The 19,261-nt window shown below is 45.6% G+C and overlaps 1 protein-coding gene and 2 long non-coding RNA genes across 4 annotated transcripts in view; 1 reads left to right on the top strand and 2 right to left on the bottom strand.

Moving 5' to 3' along the window:
• Positions 1-1,088: 1,088 nt before the first annotated feature.
• The window catches only part of LOC310668801 (spectrin alpha chain, non-erythrocytic 1), a gene marked incomplete at its 3' end in the record, with an annotated part of 199,549 nt that continues 181,376 nt past the window's right edge, over positions 1,089-19,261 (bottom strand). Inside the window, exons 48-52 of the mRNA XM_083422129.1 lie at positions 13,907-14,019; positions 11,627-11,644; positions 6,951-7,013; positions 1,210-1,264; positions 1,089-1,094 (exon numbers count right to left, since the gene is read on the bottom strand). Of these exons, the coding sequence (XP_083278255.1) occupies positions 1,089-1,094; positions 1,210-1,264; positions 6,951-7,013; positions 11,627-11,644; positions 13,907-14,019 (255 nt within the window). The remainder of the gene's footprint in view (positions 1,095-1,209; positions 1,265-6,950; positions 7,014-11,626; positions 11,645-13,906; positions 14,020-19,261) is intronic.
• LOC310668742 lies at positions 7,377-8,596 on the top strand. Its single transcript, XR_014506825.1, has 3 exons — positions 7,377-7,422; positions 7,485-7,545; positions 8,527-8,596. It is a non-coding gene; the product is annotated as an uncharacterized lncRNA (long non-coding RNA).
• On the bottom strand, positions 15,827-18,790 carry LOC310668818. Of its 2 annotated transcripts, XR_014506848.1 has the most exons (4): positions 18,672-18,790; positions 18,095-18,138; positions 17,160-17,294; positions 15,827-15,855 (listed from the first exon to the last, which is right to left on the bottom strand). It is a non-coding gene; the product is annotated as an uncharacterized lncRNA (long non-coding RNA). The 2 variants fall into 2 exon arrangements; XR_014506849.1 differs by lacking the exon at positions 18,672-18,790 and having other exon boundaries at positions 18,095-18,155.

Here is a 19,261-nt window from a genome sequence, read left to right as displayed (position 1 = left end):
GAGAGAGAAATAGGGAGAAAGAAAGAGAGAGAGAAAGGAAAAAAGAAAGGGAGGAAGACAAAGAGAGGAAGAAAGAGAGAAAGATTGAGAGAGAGAGACAGAGAGAGAAAAAAATAGGGAGAGAGAGAAGGAAATAAAAATACAAAAAGAGAAAGAGAAAGGAAAAAAGAAAGGGAGGAAGACCAAGGGAGGAAGAAAGAGAGAGAGAGAGAGAGAGAGAGAAATGAAAAAAGAAAGGGAGGAAGACAAAGGGAGGAAGAAAGAAAGAAAGAGAGAGACAGAGAGAGACAGAGAGAAGGAAATAAAAATACAAAAAGAGAGAGAGAGAGAGAAATAGGGAGAGAGGAGGTAAGAAAAATAAGAAAAGAGAAATAAAAAGAAGGAAGTGTAAATTAATGGGCAGGGCAAACTTGGCTCTGTTAGCATTAGTAATAATAGTAGTAGTAGTAGTAGTAGTAATAATAATAATAATAATAATACCACCAATACTACTAATACTAATAATAACACTAAAATTAACACTACTACTACTACTAATACTACTACTAATAATACTAATAACAACACTAATACTAATAATAACACTACTACTAACACTACTACTAGTAGCACTACTACTAGTACTAATACTAATAATAATACTAACAATAATACTAACATGACTACTACTAATACTAATAACACTAAAATTAACACTACTACTAATACTACTAGTAGTAATAATAATAACAACACTAATACTAATACTAATAATAACACTACTAACACTACTAGTAGTAGTAGTACTAATACTAATAATAATACTAACAATAATACTAACACCACTACTACTAATACTAATAATAACAATAATACTAACACTACTATTACTACCAATAATAATAACACTAATACTAATAATAACACTAATACTAACACTACTATTACTACTAATAATAACACTAATACTAATACTAACACTAGTACTAACACTACTAGTACTAATAATAATAATAATAATAATAATAATAATAACACTACTAATACTAATAATAACAATAATACTAACACTATTACTACTACTAATAATAACAACACTACTGCTAATACTAATTCTACTAATACGAATAATAACACTAATACTAATACTAACACTATTATTATTATTATTACTACTACTACTACTACTACTACTAATAATAATAATAATAATAATAAAGGACCACCTACCTTGGTCGCTTCCAGCTGCGATTCCAGGGTTCCGGATTCCTCAACCATGCAAGACCTAGAACCGGAAGGAGGAACGTGATTGGTCGCCGGGTGCGGCGGGGGGAAAAGAGGGGCGAGGCTCGGAATTAACAAGGTCCCTTAATTAATTAACCCCCCCAATTAACCGCTAACCGGTTGCCGGGCGGAGAACCCGGGATTTTCTCTGGTTCCGTTGAGGGTTCTCGACTTTCATCGCAGAATCGGCAAATTATTATTATTATTATTATTATTATTATTATTACTACTACTACTACTACTATTATTACTACTATTATTATTACTATTATTATTACTATTATTATTATTATTAATCATCGTTATCGCAAACGACCCGGCCCTAAATCCCGCTTAATTGTTCCGGTTAATTCCGAGCCTGACCCAAAGGAGAACCGCAACACACACGCCATGCCAAACCGGGTTCCGCGCCGGTGCCGCCCCCCCCCCGCCGTGCCCCACACACGCCGCGCGGTGATTTGCTGTGAGGTGCCGGGTTCGAGGTGGCCTGATCTAGAACCCCTTGCGAAACTGACGGCTTGATCTAGAACCTTTGCAAAAGTGAGCGGCTTGGTTTAGATCCTTTGCGAGAACTAATAACTTGATCTAGAACCCCCGCAAAGCGAGTGGATCGGTGCGGAGCCTGCACGAAAACTAGGCGGTTTGATCTAGAACCTTGTGCAAAGTTGGCAGTCCAATCTAAAACCTTTGCAGAACTGGCAGTGTGATCTAGAACCTTCGCACAACTGAGTGGCTTGGCCTAGATCCTTTGCAAGGACTAATATCTTGATCGAGAACCTTCGCAAAGCGACTGGCTTGGTTTAAAACCTGTGCAAAAACTAGTGGTTTGATCTAGAACCTGCGTGAAACTGGTGGCTTGATCTAGAACCTTCACTAAATTGAGCGGCTTGGTCTAGATCCTTTGCAGGAGCTAGTATCTTGATCTGGAACCTTCACAAAGCGAGCGGCTCGGTCTGGAACATGCGAAAAACTAGGCAGTCTGATCTAGAACCTATGCGAAGCTGGCAGTCCGATCTAGAACCTTTGCAGAACTGGCGGTTTGATCTAGAACCAATGCAAAACCGAGCGGCTTGGTTTAGATCCTTTGCAAGAACTAATATCTTGATCTAGAACCTTTGTAAAGTGACTGGCCTGGTTAAAAACCTGCGCGGAAACCAGGTGGTTTGATCTAGAACCTTGGCGAAACTGACATGTTGACCTAGAACCTCTGCGAAACTGGCGGTTTGATCTAGAACCTTAGCAAAATTGAGTGGCTTGGTCTAGATCCTTTGCAAGAACTGATATCTTGATCTAGAACCTTTGCAAAATTGATGGTTTGATCTAGAACCTTAGCAAAATTGAGTGGCTTGGTCTAGATCCTTTGCAAGAACGGATATCTTGATCTAGAACCTCTGCAAAGCGACTGGCTTGGTTCAAAACCTGTGCAAAAACTAGCGGTTCGATCTAGAACCTTTGCGAAACTGACGGTTTGATCTAGAATGTTTGCGAAATTGAGCAGCTTGGTTCAGATCCTTTGCAAGAATGAATATATTGATCTAGAGCCTCTGCAAAGCGACTGGCTTGGTTTAAAACCTGTGTGGGAACTAGGGGTTTGATCTAGAACCTGCGTGAAACTAGGGGTTTGATCTAGAACCTTCGCAAAAAATCGTGCGGCTTGGTCTAGATCCTTTGCAAGAACCACTATCTTGATCTAGAACATTTGCAAAACGACTGGCTCGGTTTGAAACCTGCGCAGAAAACGGGTGGTTTGATCTAGAACCTGCGTGAAACCAGGGGTTTGATCTAGAACCTCACGAAATTCTGCAGCTTGGTCTAGATAATTTGTGAGAACGAATATCTTGACCTAGAACCCTCGCAAATAGACTGGCTTGGTTTAAAACCTGCGTGAAAACTAGTGGTTCGACCTAGAATGTGCGCGAAACTTAGGGGTCTGATCTAGAACCTTTGCAAAACTGAGCGGCTTGCTTTAGTGCCTTTGCGAAACTGGCGGTTTGATCTAGAACCTTTGCAAAACCGAGTGGCTTGCTTTAAATCCTTTGCAAGAACGAATATCTTGATCTAGAACCTTCGCAAAGCGACTGGCTTGGTTTAAAACCCGCGCGAAAACTAGTGGTTTGATCTAGAACCCTTTCTCTCTAGAACCTTCGCAAACCAACCGGCTTGTTTCGGAACCACCGCAAAGCGATTGGACCAGTTTAGACCAGTTTATGGTCTGATCTAGAACCCTTGCAAAAAGGGTGGCTCGATCTAGAACCTTCTCGATCCTACCAGCTTGATCTAGAACCCCCTGCCTATCCGCAACCGTCCGTTAGTCCGGCGCCGCAAAAAAAAAAAGCCAGCCTTGGGAATTGATTACATACAAAAAACCTAATGGTGAAATCTAGAACACTTTCCTATCTAAAACCGGAACCCTTTCTTCTCTAGATCAAGCCGCCTGTTTCACAAGGGTTCTAGATCAGACCATCGGTATCCGCAAAGTTCTAGACCAAACCGTTAGTTCCGCAAAGGCTCTAGATTGAACCGTTTGTTTTGCAAAGGTTCTGGATCAAACCGTTAGATCGGACCATTGGTTTTCTGTGCGGGTTCTAGATCAAACCACCTGCTCTTGCAGAAGGTTCTAGACCAAACCGCTAGTTCCGCAAAGTTTCGGTCTGGATCCTTTGCAAGAACGGATATCTTGATCTAGAACCTTCGCAAAGCGACTGGCCTGGTCTAAAACCTGCGCGAAAGCTAGTTTGATCTAGAACCTTTGCAGAACTAGCGGTTTGGTCTAGAACCTTTGCAAAACCCCAACCTGGAAGCTTCGCAAAGCGATTGGCTCGGCACCTTTGCGGATACCGACGGTCTGATCTAGAACCCTTGCGAAACGAATGACTCAGCTCACTGGTTTGGTTTAGAACCTTTTTTTGCAAGAGCAAATGGTTTGATCTGGAACCCGCACAAAAGCCCTGATGGTTTGATCTAGAACCAGCATAAAAACCCCTTATGGTTTGATCTAGAACCCACACAGAAACCTAATGGTTTGATATAGGCCCTGCACACAAAACCTGATGGTTCGATCTAGAACCCACCCAAAAAAAAAACCCATGATGGTTTGAACTAGAACCCGCAAAAAAAAACCTGGCGGTCCGATCTAGAACCAGCACAAAAAACCCTAATGGTTTGATCTAGAACCAGCAACCAACCTACTGGATCAATCTAGACCCAGCACAAAAACCTAATGGCTTGCTCTAGAACCCTTTCCTCTCTAGAACCTTCGCAAATCGACCGGCTTGTTTCGGAACCACCACAAGGCGATTGGACCAGTTTGGAAGCGGTTTAGAACCTTCGCAAAAGGGAGCGGCTTGGTCTAGAACCCTAGACGGTCCGATCTAGACCCCCCGAAACAAACGGCTTGATCCGTAACCCTCGCGGAACTGGCGGTTTGGTCTAGAACCTTTGCAAAACCTCAACCTGGAAGCTTTGCAAAGCGACCGGCTCGGCACCCTTGCGGATCCTAACGGTCCGATCTAGAACCCCCTTGAAATGACCGGCTTGATCTAGAACCTTCGCGACTTGAACGGACTGGTTCGGCTTAGAACATGTGCAAAACCAATGGCTTGACCTAGAACCTTTGCGGAACTAACGGTTCAGTCTAGAACCTTTGCAAAACCTCAACCTGGAAGCTTTGCAAAGCGACCGGCTCGGCACCCTTGCAGATCCTAACTGTCCGATCTAGAACCCCCTTGAAACGACCGGCTTGATCTAGAACCTTCTCAAAACGAGCTGCCTGATCTAGAACCCGTTAGTCCGGCGCCGCGCAAAAAAAAAGCCAGCCTTGGGAATCGATTAGGAATGTGCCGTTTTTTCGGGGAGGAAAAGCGGGGGAAAACGGAAGAAGCGAAAGGAGGAAGGAAAGGAAAAGGAAAAAAGGAAGTGAAAGAAAAATGAAGTGAAAGAAAGAAAGAAGGAAGTGAAAGGAAAAGGAAGTGAAAGAAAAAGGAAGTGAAAGAAAAAGAAAGTTAAAGGAGGGAAAAGGAAAAGAGGAGGAAAAGCGGAAAAACGGAAGAACCGAAAGGAGGAACGAAAGAAAGAAAGAAAGAAAGAAAGAAAGAAAGAAAGAAAGAAAGATAGAAGGAAGTGAAAGGAAAAGGAAGTGAAAGAAAAAGGAAGTGAGAGGAGGGAAAAGAAAAAGAGGAGGAAAAGCGGAAAAACGGAAGAACCGAAAGGAGGAACGAAAGAAAGGAAAAAGGAAGTGAAAGAAAAAGGAAGTGAAAGGAAAAGGAAGGGAAAGAAGGGAAAAGAAAAAAGAGGAGGAAAAGCGGAAAAACGGAAGAACCGAAAGGAGGAAAGAAAGAAAGAAAGAAAGAAAGAAAGAAAGAAAGAAAGAAGTGAAAGGAAAAGGAAGTGAGAGAAAAAGGAAGTGAAAGGAAAAGGAAGTGAAAGAAAAAGGAAGGGAAAGAAGGGAAAAGAAATAGAGGAGGAAAAGCGGAAAAACCGAAAGGAGGAACGAAAGAAAGAAAAAAGGAAGTGAAAGAAAAAGGAAGTGAAAGGAAAAGGAAGTGAGAGAAAAAGAAGGGAAAGAAAAAGGAAGTGAAAGGAGGGAAAAGAAAAAGAGGAGGAAAAGCGGAAAAACGGAAGAACCGAAAGGAGGAACGAAAGAAAGAAAGGAAAAAGGAAGTGAAAGGAAAAGGAAGTGAGAGAAAAAGGAAGTGAAGGAAAAAGGAAGCGAAAGAAGGGGAAAAGAAAAAGAGGAAAAGCAGAAAAACGGAAGAACCGAAAGGAGGAACGAAAGAAAGAAAGAAAAAAGGAAGTGAAAGGAAAAGGAAGTGAAAGAAAAAGGAAGTGAAAGAAAAAGGAAGTGAAGGAAAAAGGAAGTGAAAGAAAAAGGAAGTGAAAGAAAAAGGAAGGGAAAGAAGGGAAAAGAAAAAGAGAAGGAAAAGCGGAAGAACCGAAAGGAGGAAAAGGAAGTGAAAGAAAAAGGAAGTGAAAGGAAAAGGAAGTGAAAGAAAAGGAAGTGAAAGAAAAAGGAAGTGAAAGGAAAAAGGAAGTGAAAGAAAAAGGAAGTGAAAGAAAAAGGAAGTGAAAGAAAAAGGAAGGGAAAGAAGGGAAAAGAAAAAGAGGAGGAAAAACGGAAGAACCGAAAGGAGGAACAAAAGAAAGAAAGAAAAAAGGAAGTGAAAGGAAAAGGAAGTGAAAGAAAAAGAAGTGAAAGAAAAAGGAAGTGAAAGAAGGGAAAAGAAAAAGAGGAGGAAAAGCGGAAAAACGGAAGAACCGAAAGGAGGAACGAAAGAAAGAAAGGAAAAAGGAAGTGAAAGGAAAAGGAAGTGAAAGGAAAAGGAAGTGAAAGAAGAAGGAAGTGAAAGGGAAAAGCAAAAGAGGAGGAAAAGCGGAAAAACGGAAGAACCGAAAGGAGGAATGAAAGAAAGGAAGGAAAAAGGAAGTGAAAGGAAAAGGAAGTGAAAGAAAAAGGAAGTGAAAGGAAAAGGAAGTGAAAGAAAAAGGAAATGAAAGGAAAAGGAAGGGAAAGAAAAAGGAAGGGAAAGAAGGGAAAAGAAAAAGAGGAGGAAAAGCGGGAAAACGGAAGAACCGAAAGGAGGAACGAAAGAAAGAAAGGAAAAAGGAAGTGAAAGGAAAAGGAAGTGAAGGAAAAAGGAAGTGAACGAAAAAGGAAGTGAAAGAAGGGAAAAGAAAAAGAGGAATGAAACCTTCCGGAAAGATCTTCCCCGACTTCGTACTGAAAGACGCGAATGACTCGCCGGTAGGCAATGCTAGGCGGAGGAAAGAAATGTGGGGTGAAAATTCGGGGCGAAATTCGGGGCTTTTGGGGTGGGGAGAAGGGGCGGGGCTAAGCGGAGGGGGCGGAGCAAGGCAGGCGGGGCAATTGGGGCAATATCTAGGGCAATGGGGCAATTGTCTAGGGCAGTTATCTAGGTCAGTGGGGCAATTATCTAGGTCAGTGGGGCAATTGTCTAGGTCAGTGGGGCAATATCTAGGGCAGATGGGGCAATAATTATTGCAGAGAGGGCAAGAGCTGGGCAGGTGGGGCAATATCTAGGGCAGGTGGGGCAATTATGAGGGCATTGGGGCAATTATGAGGGCATTGGGGCAATTATGAGGGCATTGGGGCAATATCTAGGGCAATGGGGCAATTATGAGGGAGATGGGGCAATTATCTAGGTCAATGGGGCAATATCTAGGGCAGATGGGGCAATTATCTAGGGCAATGGGGCAATTATGAGGGCACTGGGGCAATTATGAGGGCGTTGGGGCAATATCTAGGGCGTTGGGGCAATTATCTAGGTCAATGGGGCAATATCTAGGGCAATGGGGCAATAACTATGCAGGTGGGGCAATATCTAGGGCAATAGGGCAATTATCTAGGTCAATGGGGCAATTATTTAGGTCAATGGGGCAATTGTCTAGGTCAAGGGGGCAATGCTAGGCGGAGGAAAGAAATGTGGGGTGAAAATTCGGGGTGAAATTTTGGGGGAGAAGGGGCGGGGCTAAGCGGAGGGGCGGGGCAAGGCAGGCGGGGTAACAAGGGAGGTCAGTGAGGCAATATCTAGGGCAGACGGGGCAATAACTATGCAGTTGGGGCAATACCTGGGCAGGTGGGGCAATATCTAGGGCAGGCGGGGCAATTATCTAGGTCAATGGGGCAATACCTGGGCAGGTGGGGCAATAATTATTGTAAGGAGGGCAATAGCTAGGCAGGCGGGGCGATATCTAGGGCAGACGGGGGAATAACTATGCAGTTGGGGCAATACCTGGGCAGGTGGGGCAATATCTAGGTCAATGGGGCAATAGCTCTGCAGGCGGGGCAATAGCTAGGGAAATAGCATTGCAAATGGGGCAATATCTAGGTCATTGGGGCAATAAGTCTGCAGGTGAGGCAATATCTAGGTCAATGGGGCAATACCTGGGCAGGTGGGGCAATAACTAGGGAAAGTACCTGGGTATATGGGGCAATATCTAGGTCAAGGGGCAATTCCTGGGTAAATAGCTATGCAAATAGGGCAATACCTCCACAGGTGGGGCAATACCCAGGTCAATGGGGCAATACCTGGGCAGGTGGGGCAATAACTATGGAGATGGGGCAATAATGGAGCCAGGTGGGGCAATAAGTTTGCAGGTGGGGCAATAACTATACAGGTGGGGCAATAACTAGGCAGGTGGGGTGATATCTAGGTCAATGGGGCAATATCTAGGTCAATGGGGCAATACCTGGGCAGGTGGGGCAATATCTAGGGCAATTAACTAGGTCAATGGGGCAGTATCTAGGGCAATGGGGCAATTATGAGGGCAATGGGGCAATTATCTAGGTCAATGGGGCAATATCTAGGTCAATGGGGCAATATCTAGAGCAAGAGGGCAATTATCTAGGGCAGGTGGGGCAATACCTAGGTCCATGGGGCAATACTTATGCAAATACCTATGCAAATGGGGCAATACCTGTGCGGACGGGGCAATTACTATGCAAATGGGGCAATACCTCCGTAGGCGGGGCAATACCTAGGTAAATTCCTACGCAAATGGGGCAATAACTATGTAAATAGCTATGCAAATGGGGCAATACCTGGGAAGATGGGGCAATTACTATGCAAATGGGGCAATACCTCCACAGGTGGGGCAATACCTAGATCAATGGGGCAATAACGGAGGCAGGCGGGGCAATTACTATGCAGATGGGGCAATCCCTATGTAAATACCTATGCAAATAGGGCAATACCTCCGCAGGTGGGGCAATAACTATGCAGATAGGGCAATAATTATGCAGATGGGGCAATATCTAGGTCAATGGGGCTATTATCTAGGTCAATGGGGCAATATCTAGGGCAATGGGGCAATACCTGTCCAGGTGGGGCAATAACTAGGAAAAGTTCCTGGGTATATGGGGCAATATCTAGGTCAAGGGGCAATACCTCCGTAGGCGGGGCAATAACTATGCAGGTGGGGCAATAACTATGCAGGTGGGGCAATATCTAGGTCAATGGGGCAATACCTGGGCAGGTGGGGCAATATCTAGGGCAGCCCGGGCAATAAGTATGCAGGTGGGGCAATAACTATTGTGGGGAGGGCAATAACTATGCATGTGGGGCAATATCTAGGGTAGGTGGGGCAATATCTAGGGCAATGGGGCAATTATCTAGGGCAGACGGGGCAATATCTAGGTCAATGGGGCAATAACTAGGTCAACGGGGCAATAACGATGCAGTTGGGGCAATACCTGGGCAGGCGGGGCAATTGTCTAGGTCAATGGGGCAATTGTCTAGGTCAACGGGGCAATTGTCTAGGTCAAGGAGGCAATACCTGGGCAGGTGGGGCAATATCTAGAGAAATAGCTTTGCAAATGGGGCAATATCTAGGTCAGTGGGGCAATATCTAGGTCAATGGGGCAATTATGAGGGCAGGCGGGGCAATTATCTAGGTCAATGGGGCAATATCTAGGTCAATGGGGCAATTGTCTAGAGCAATGGGGCAATTATGAGGGCATTGGGGCAATTATCGAGGTCAATGGGGCAATATCTAGGTGAATGGGGCAATTATCTAGGTCAATGGGGCAATTGTCTAGGTCAACGGGGCAATTGTCTAGGTTAGTGGGGCAATACCTGGGCAGGTGGGGCAATATCTAGGGAAATAGCTTTGCAAATGGGGCAATATCTAGGGCAATGGGGCAATTATCTAGGTCAATGGGGCAATATCTAGGTCAATGGGGCAATATCTAGGTCAATAGGGCAATTATCTATGGCAATGGGGAAATATCTAGGGCAATGGGGCAATTATGAGGGCGTTGGGGCAATTATGAGGGCGTTGGGGCAATTGTCTAGGTCAATGGGGCAATACCTGGGCAGGTGGGGCAATATCTAGGGAAATAGCTTTGCAAATGGGGCAATATCTAGGGCAATGGGGCAATTATCTAGGTCAACGGGGCAATTATGTAGGTCAACGGGGCAATTATCTAGGTCAATGGGGCAATTGTCTAGGTCAAGGAGGCAATACCTGGGCAGGTGGGGCAATATCTAGGGAAACAGCTTCGCAAATGGGGCAATATCTAGGGCATGGGGCAATTATCTAGGTCAATGGGGCAATACCTAGGTCAATGGGGTGATACCTCCGCAGGTGGGGCAATTACTATGCAGATGGGGCAATTACTATGCAGACGGGGCAGTTACTATGCAGATAGGGCAATACTTAGGCAAATACCTATGCAAATGGGGCAATTACTATGCCGATGGGGCAATTACTATGCAGATAGGGCAATACTTAGGCAAATACCTATGCAAATGGGGTAATTACTATGCCGATGGGGCAACTACTATGCAGATAGGGCAATACTTAGGCAAATACCTATGCAAATGGGGCAATTACTACGCCGACGGGGCAATTACTACACAGATAGGGCAATACTTAGGCAAATACCTAAGCAAATGGGGCAATTACTATGCAGACGGGGCAATTACTATGCAGATAGGGCAATACTTAGGCAAATACCTATGCAAATGGGGCAATTACTACGCAGACGGGGCAATTACTATGCAGATAGGGCGATACTTAGGCAAATACCTATGCAAATGGGGCAATTACTATGCGGACGGGGCAATTACTACGCAGATAGGGCAATACTTAGGCAAATACCTATGCAAATGGGGCAATTACTATGCAGACGGGGCAATTACTACACAGACGGGGCAATACTTAGGCAAATACCTATGCAAATGGGGCAATTACTATGCGGACGGGGCAATTACTATGCAGATAGGGCAATACTTAGGCAAATACCTATGCAAATGGGGCAATTACTATGCAGACGGGGCAATTACTACGCGGACGGGGCAATAAGTATGTAAATACCTATGCAGATGGGGCAATAAGTATGTAAATAGCTATGCAACTGGGGCAATTACTATGCAGACGGGGCAATTACTATGCAGATGGGGCAATAAGTATGTAAATAGCTATGCAACTGGGGCAATTACTATGCAGACGGAGCAATTACTACACAGACGGGGCAATAAGTATGTAAATAGCTATGCAAATGGGGCAATAAGTATGTAAATAGCTATGCAACTGGGGCAATTACTATGCAGACGGGGCAATTACTATGCAGATGGGGCAATAACTCCGCAGGTGGGGCAATTACTATGCCGATGGGGCAATAACTATGTAAATACCTATGGAAATAGGGCAATAAGTATGCAAATACCTATGCAAATGGGGCAATTACTATGCAGACGGGGCAATTACTATACAGACGGGGCAATTACTACACAGAGGGGGCAATACTCGAGGCACAAGACGCCAACGTCACGAGCAAAGCGGGACGGAGCACAAGACCCCGAAGCGGCTTTTTTGAGAGGAGGAAGGAGTATTTACTACTCACCCGTCGAGTAAGTAGGTCCTGGCGGAGGGTCCAAGGAACAGGAAGAAGGAGTAACGTTCCGGGGGGAGAAGGGGAGAAAGAAGAGTAACGTTAGCCAAGGGAGAAGCCTAAAATCTGTAGTAAACCGATAGTAGTAACAATCGATAGTAGTAACAATAGTAGTAATAGGTGTATGGTGATAGTAAAAGAAACCTAAAATATTTAGTAAACCGATAGTAGTGGTAGTAGTAGTAGTGATAATATTTAGTAAACCGATAGTAGTAATAATCGATAGTAGTAACAATAGTAGCAATAGGTGTAGCGATAATAATAGCAGTAACAGTAATAGTGGTGATGGTGATAGTAAAAGAAGCCTAAAATATTTAGTAAACCAATAGTAAAAGAAGCCTAAAATATTTATTTTACTATTTAGTAAACCAATAGTAGAAGAAGCCTAAAATATTTAGTAAAGCGATAGTAGTAATAATCGATAGTAGTAACAATAGTAACAATAGCAGCAATAGGTGTAGCGATGGTAATAATAACAGTAATAGTAGCAGTAACGGTAATAGTGGTGATGGTGATAGTAATAGTAGCAGTAGTAATAGTAAAAATAGTAGTTGTAGCAGCAGCAGCAGTAGTAGTAAAAATAGTAGTGCTATTTTTCTTATTACTACTACTACTACTACTCCAAGCAAAAATACTAATAGATTGAGCGGCGGCACCTGGTCTCCTGGATCCTATTATTATTATTATTATTATTATTATTATTATTATTATTATTATTATTACCACTATTACTACTACTGCCACTACTACTACTACTACTACCACTCCGCGCAAAATACTAATAGATCGAGCGGTGGCACCTGGTTTCCTGGATCCACTGATGACGATGATTACTACCACTATTACTACTACTGCCACTACTACTACTATCATTACTCCGCGCAGAAATACTAATAAATCAAGCGGCGGCACCTGGTTTCCTGGATCCACTGATGATTATGATTATTATTGTTGTTGCTGTTGTTATTACTACCACTATTACTATTACTGCTACTACTGCTACTACTGCGCGCAAAAATACTAATAGATCGAGCGGTGGCACCTGGTTTCCTGGATCCACTTTTAATACTACTACTACTACTACTCCACACAATAATAATAATAATAAATTGTTTATTATTATTATTATTATTATTATTATTATTATTATTATTATTATTATTTGCTCCTGCTATTGCTACTACTACTGCTACTACTCCACGAAAAAATACTAATAAATCAAGCAGCGGCACCTGGTTTCCTGGATCCACTGATGATGATGATGATGATGATGATTACTACCACTCTTACTACTACTGCCACCATCACTACTACTACTACTATCATTACTCCGCGCAAAAATACTAATAGATCGAGCGGCGGCACCTGGTTTCCTGGATCCACTGATGATGATGACTATTATTATTATTATTATTATTACTACCACGATTACTACTAGTGCTACTACTACTACCACCACCACCATTACTCCACGCAAAAATACCAATAAATCGAGCAGCGGCACCTGGTTTCCTGGATCGACTGATGATGATTGTTTTTATTATTATTACTACCACTATTACTACCACTATTACTACTGCTGCCACCACCACCACCACCACCACTACTACTACTATCATTACTCCGCGCAAAAATGCTAATAGATCGAGCGGCGGCACCTGGTTTCCTGGATCCACTGATGATGATATTATTATTACTACTATTACTATTACTACTACTACTACTACTACTCCACACAATAATAATCACAAATTGACAGCACCTGGTTTCCTGGATCCTATTATTATTATTATTATTATTATTATTATTATTATTATCATCTTCATCATCATTTACTACTACTACTACTACTACTACTCCACACAATAATAATAATAATAAATCAAGCGAAGGCACCTGGTTTCCTGGATCCTAATAATAATAATAATAATAATAATAATAATAATAATAATAATAATAATAGTTACTACTACTACTACTCCGCGCAAAAATACTACTAGATCGAGCGTCGGCACCTTGTTTCCTGGATCCTGTTGTTGTTGTTGTTGTTGTTACTATTACTACTACTACTACTTACTACTACTACTACTCAACGCAAAAATACTAATAGATCGAGCGGCGGCAGCTGGTTTCCTGGATAATAATAATAATAATAATAATAATAACAACAATAATAATAGTTACTACTACTACTACTCCGCGCAAAACTACTACTAGATCGAGCGTCGGCACCTGGTCTCCTGGATCCACTGGTGGAAGGCGTTGGCGTGCTGGGCAAACTCCTGGCGCAGCTTGTCGTTCTCCTCCTGCCGCCGCTGCTCCTTCTGCAGCTCCAGCTCCCGCTCCTAGGGGGCGGAAACCGATAGTAAGGTCGGGAGACGGATCCGGAACCTTCCGGAACCCCGTCTCGAACCCGGCTCTTTCTAGAACTGCCTAGATTTTGCGGAGTCTAGAATCTCCCAGAACGTTCCGGAACGTTCTAGAAGAGCCGCTAACTTCCAACAGGGAAGGGGATCTGGGGGATCCGGGTGTCTAGAACCTCATGGAACCTTCTGGAACCGTCTAGAACAGCCACTAACTTCCAACAGGGAAGGGGATCTGGGGGTCTAGTAACGTCGGGAAACGGATCCGGAACCTTCCGGAAGCCCATCTCGAACCCGGAGCTTTCTAGAACTGCCTAGACTTCTAGAGTTTCTAGAATCTTCCGGAACTTTCCGGAATGTTCTAGAACAGCCTCTAACTTCCAACAGGGAAGGGGATCTCTGGGATCTGGGAGTCTAGAACCTCATAGAACCTTCTGGAACAGCCGCTAACTTCCAGCAGGGATGGGGATCTGGGGATCGGAGTCTAGAACCTTGTGGAACCTTCTGGACCAGTCTAGAACAGCCTCTAACTTTCAACAGGGAAGGAGATCTGGGGGATCCAGATGTCTAGAACCTTATGGAACCTTCTGGACCTGTCTAGAACAGCCTCTCAACTTTCAACAGGGAAGGAGATCTGGGGGATCCGGGAGTCTAGAACCTTATAGAACCTTCTGGAACCTTCTGGAACTGTCTAGAACAGCCCCTAACTTCCAACAGGGAAGGGGATCCAGGGGATCCAGGTGTCTAGAACCTCATGGAACCCTCCAGAACCTTCCCGAAACTTTCCAGAAGAGCCTAGAACGCGGGATCCGCTACCTTGATGATCTTCTGCAGGTTCCGCCAGCCCCCCCCGGAAAGGAACCTAGAACCTTCCAGAGCATTGAACTTTCCATAATTTTCCACAACTGTCTAGAACAGCCTAGAACCTCCGACAGGGAAGGGGATCTGGGGATCCACTACCTTGATGATCTTCTGCAGGTTCCGCCAGCAGAAGATCATCAAGGTAGATCAGAAACGAACCTAGAACCTTCCAAAACCTTCTAGAACCCTCTCTAACGTTTTGATTGGGGGATCCCGGGGGAGATCCACTACCTTGATGATCTTCTGCAGGTCTAGAACATTCTAGAGCCTTCCAAAACTTTCCAGAAGGGGATTTGGGGATTCCCGGGGGAGATCCACTACCTTGATGAGCTTCCGGAGGTCCCACCAGCTCTAGAACCTTCTGAAACTTCCCAGAACTTTCTAGAACTTTCAACCCGAATGGGGAATCTTGGGATCCGCTACCTTGATGATCTTCTGGAGGCTCTGCCCGCCCCCCAGAAGGGAACCTAGAACCTTCCAGAACCTCCTGGAACCTTCCGAAACTCTCCAGAACAGCCTAGAACTTCCAACATGGAAGGGGATCCGGTGATCCACTACCTCAATGATCTTCTGGAGGTTCTGCCCGCCACCCAGAAAGGAACTAGAACCTTCCAGAGCCTTGAATTTTCTAGAACTTTCGAGAGGGAATGGGATTGGGGGATCTCTGGGGGAGATCCACTGGCTTGATGATCTCCTGCAGGTTCCGCCAGCCACCCGGAAAGGAACCTAGAACCTTCCAAAGCCTTGAACTTTCCCAGGAATTTGCCATAACTGTGTAGAACAGCCTAGAACCTCCAGCAGGGAAGGGGATCTGGGGATCCACTACCTTGATGATCTTCTGCAGGTTCCGCCAGCAGAAGATCATCAAGGTAGATCAGAAACGAACCTAGAACCTTCCGAAACCTTCTAGAACCCTCTCTAACGTTTCGATCCGGGGATCCCGGGGAGATCCACTACCTTGATGATCTTCTGCAGGTTCCGCCAGGTCTCCTCCAGTGCCTCCATGGTGAACCAAGTGTTTGGGTTCAAGCCCCCCAAAGGAACCTAGAACCTCCCAAAACTTTCCAGAACAGCCTAGAACTTCCAACTGGGAAGGGGATCCGGTGATCCACTACCTCAATGATCTTCTGGGGGTTCCGCCAGCCACCCGAACAGGAACCTAGAACCTTCCAGAACCTCCTGGAACTTTCCCTATCTCTTTAGAACCACCTAGAACAGGGAAGGGATCCCTGGGGGGATCCACTACCTTGACGATCTTCTGGAGGTTCCACCAGCTCTAGAACTTTCCAAAACTTCCCAGAACTTTCTAGAACGGCCTGGAACTTTCAACCCGGATGGGGAATTTCGGGATCCACTTTCCAGGACAGTCTAGAACCTTTAACGGGAGGGGATCTGGGGATCCGCTACCTTGGTGATCTTCTGCAGGTTCCACCACCTCTAGAACCTTCTAGAACCTTCCAAAACTTTCCAGAACAGCCTAGAACTTCCAGCAGGGAAGGGGATCTGGGGGGATCCGCTACCTTGATGATCTTCTGCAGGTTCCGCCAGGTCTCCTCCAGCGCCTCCATGGTGAACCAGGTGTAGGGATTGGACGCCACCCGGAAGCTGCGGATCTGCCTCTCCAGCTCGGCCAATTGGTTGAAGTCGGCCTGGGCGGAGCTTAGGGAGGATCGGAACGATCCTTTCGGAAACTTTCCAGAACCGTCTCTAACTTCTGACAGGAAAGGGGATCTGGAGATCCCCAGGGAGTCTAGAACTTTCTAGAACCTTTGGAAGCTTTCCAGAACTACCTAGAACAGATCCGTAGATTCCCCAGGACTCTAGAACCTTCTGGAACTTCCCGAAACTTCCCAGAACTTTCTAGAACAGCCTAGAACTTTCAACCCGGATGGGGGATTTCGGGATCCACTACCTTGATGATCTTCTGGAGGCTCTGCCAGCCCCCAGAAGGGAACCTAGAAGAGCCTAGAATGTGGGATCCACTACCTTGATGAGCTTCTGCAGATTCCGCCAGCTCTAGAACCTTCTTAAATTTCCCAAAACGTTCTAGAACGGCCTAGAACTTTCCACCCGGATGGGGAATTTCGGGATCCACTTTCCAAGACAGTCTAGAACCTTCAACAGGGGAGGGGATATGGGGATCCACTACCTTGATGATCTTCTGCAGGTTCCACCACCTCTAGAACCTTCTAGAACCTTCCGAAACTTTCCAGAACGGCCTAGAACTTTCCACCCGGATGGGGAATCTCGGGATCCACTACCTTGATGATCTTCTGGAGGCTCTGCCAGCCACCCAGAAGGGAACCTAGAACCTTCAAGAACCTCCTGGAACCTTCCGAAACCCTCCAGAAGCACCTCTAACCTCCAACATGGAAGGGGATCTGGGGATCCACTACCTTGATGATCTTCTGCAGGTTCCGCCAGCTCTAGAACCTTCTGAAATTTCCCAGAACTTTCTAGAACGGCCTAGAACCTTCAACCCGGATGGGGAATCTCGGGATCCACTACCTTGATGAGCTTCTGGAGGTTCCGCCAGCTCTAGAACTTTATGAAACTTCCCAGAACTTTATAGAACAGCCTATAACTTTCAACCTGGATGGGGAATCTCGGGATCCACTACCTTGAGGATCTCCTGCAGGTTCCCCCAGGGATTCAAGGCCACCCAAAAACGAACCCAGAACCTAGAACCTTCCGAAACGTTCTAGATCGGTCTCTAACTTTCCGATTAGGGGATCCCGGGGAGATCCGCTACCTTGATGATCTTCTGCAGGTTCCGCCAGGTCTCCTCCAGCGCCTCCATGGTGAACCACGTGTAGGGATTGGACGCCACCCGGAAGCTCCGGATCTGCCGCTCCAGCTCGGCCAATTGGTTGAAGTCGGCCTGGGCGGAGCTTAGGGAGGATCGGAACGATCCTTTCGGAAACTTTCCAGAACCGTCTCTAACTTCTGACAGGAAAGGGGATCTGGAGATCCCCAGGGAGCCTAGAACTTTCTAGAACCTTCTGAAACTTTCCAGAACTATCTAGAACAGATCCGTAGATTCCCCGGGACTCTAGAACCTTCCGAGACATTGCAGAACTGTCTAGAACCGTCTCCAGCTTTTGACAAGGAAGGAGATCCATGGATCCCCGGGGAGTCTAGAACCTTCCAAAACTTTCCAGAAGGGGATTTGGGGATCCCCGGGGGGATCCACTACCTTGATGATCTTCTGGAGGTTCTGCCAGCCACCCAGAAGGGAACCTAGAACCTTCCATAACCTTCCAGAACTTTCCCTATCTTTTTAGAACCACCTAGAACAGGGAAGGGGATCTGGGGATCCCTGGGGAGATCCACTACCTCAATGATCTTCTGGAGGCCCTGCCAGCCACCCAGAAGGGAACCTAGAACCTTCCAGAACCTTCTGAAGCTTTCTAGAACCGTCTCTAACGTTTCGATGTGGGGATCCTGGGGAGATCCACTACCTTGATGATCTTCTGCAGGTTCCACCAGGGGTTCGAGGCCACCCAAAAATGAACCCAGAACCTAGAACCTTCCGAAACTCTCCAGAACTGCCTCTAACCTCCGACAGGGAAGGAGATCTGGGATCCACTACCTTGATCTTCTGGAGGTTCTGCCTGCCACCCGGAAAGGAACCTAGAACCAGAGCCTTGAATTTTCTAGAGCGTTCGACACGGAAGGGGATTGGGGATCTCTGGGGAGATCCACTGGCTTGATCTCCTGCCGGTTCCGCCACCCACCCGGAAAGGAACCTAGAACCTTCCAGAGCCTTGAACTTTCCAGAATTTTCCAGAACTGTCTAGAACAGCCTAGAACTTGCGACAGGGAAGGGGATCTGGGATCCACTAACTTTATGATCTTCTGCAGGTTCCGCCAGGTCTCCTCCAGCGCCTCCATGGTGAACCAAGTGTAGGGGTTCAAACCCCCCAAAGGAACCTAGAACCTCCAGAACCTCCCAGAACTTTCCAGAACTTTCCAGAATTTGGGAAGTCCCAGGGAGATCCACTACCTTGATGATCTTCTGCAGGTTCCGCCAGGTCTCCTCATGTATGGGTTTGAGGCCACCAGGAAAGGAACCTAGAACCGTCCAGAACCTCCCGGAACTTTCTAGAACAGCCTAGAACTTCTGACAGGGAATGGGATTGGGGGATCCCCAGGGAGATCCACTACCTTGATGATTTTCTGGAGGTTCCGCTAGAACTTCCCAACACTTGGGGATTCCCGGGAGTCTAGAACTTTCTAAAACTTCCCAGAACTTTCCAGAACAGCCTAGCACCTATGACAAGGAAGGAGATCTGGGGATCCACTACCTTGACAATCTTCTGGCTGGCCTGCCAGCCCCCCAGAAGGGAACCTAGAACCTTCC

The sequence above is a fragment of the Podarcis tiliguerta genome (assembly GCF_965153285.1).
Source record: "Podarcis tiliguerta genome assembly, chromosome: W".
Classification (NCBI taxonomy): domain Eukaryota; kingdom Metazoa; phylum Chordata; class Lepidosauria; order Squamata; family Lacertidae; genus Podarcis; species Podarcis tiliguerta.
This window is presented reverse-complemented; position numbering and strand designations above follow the sequence as displayed.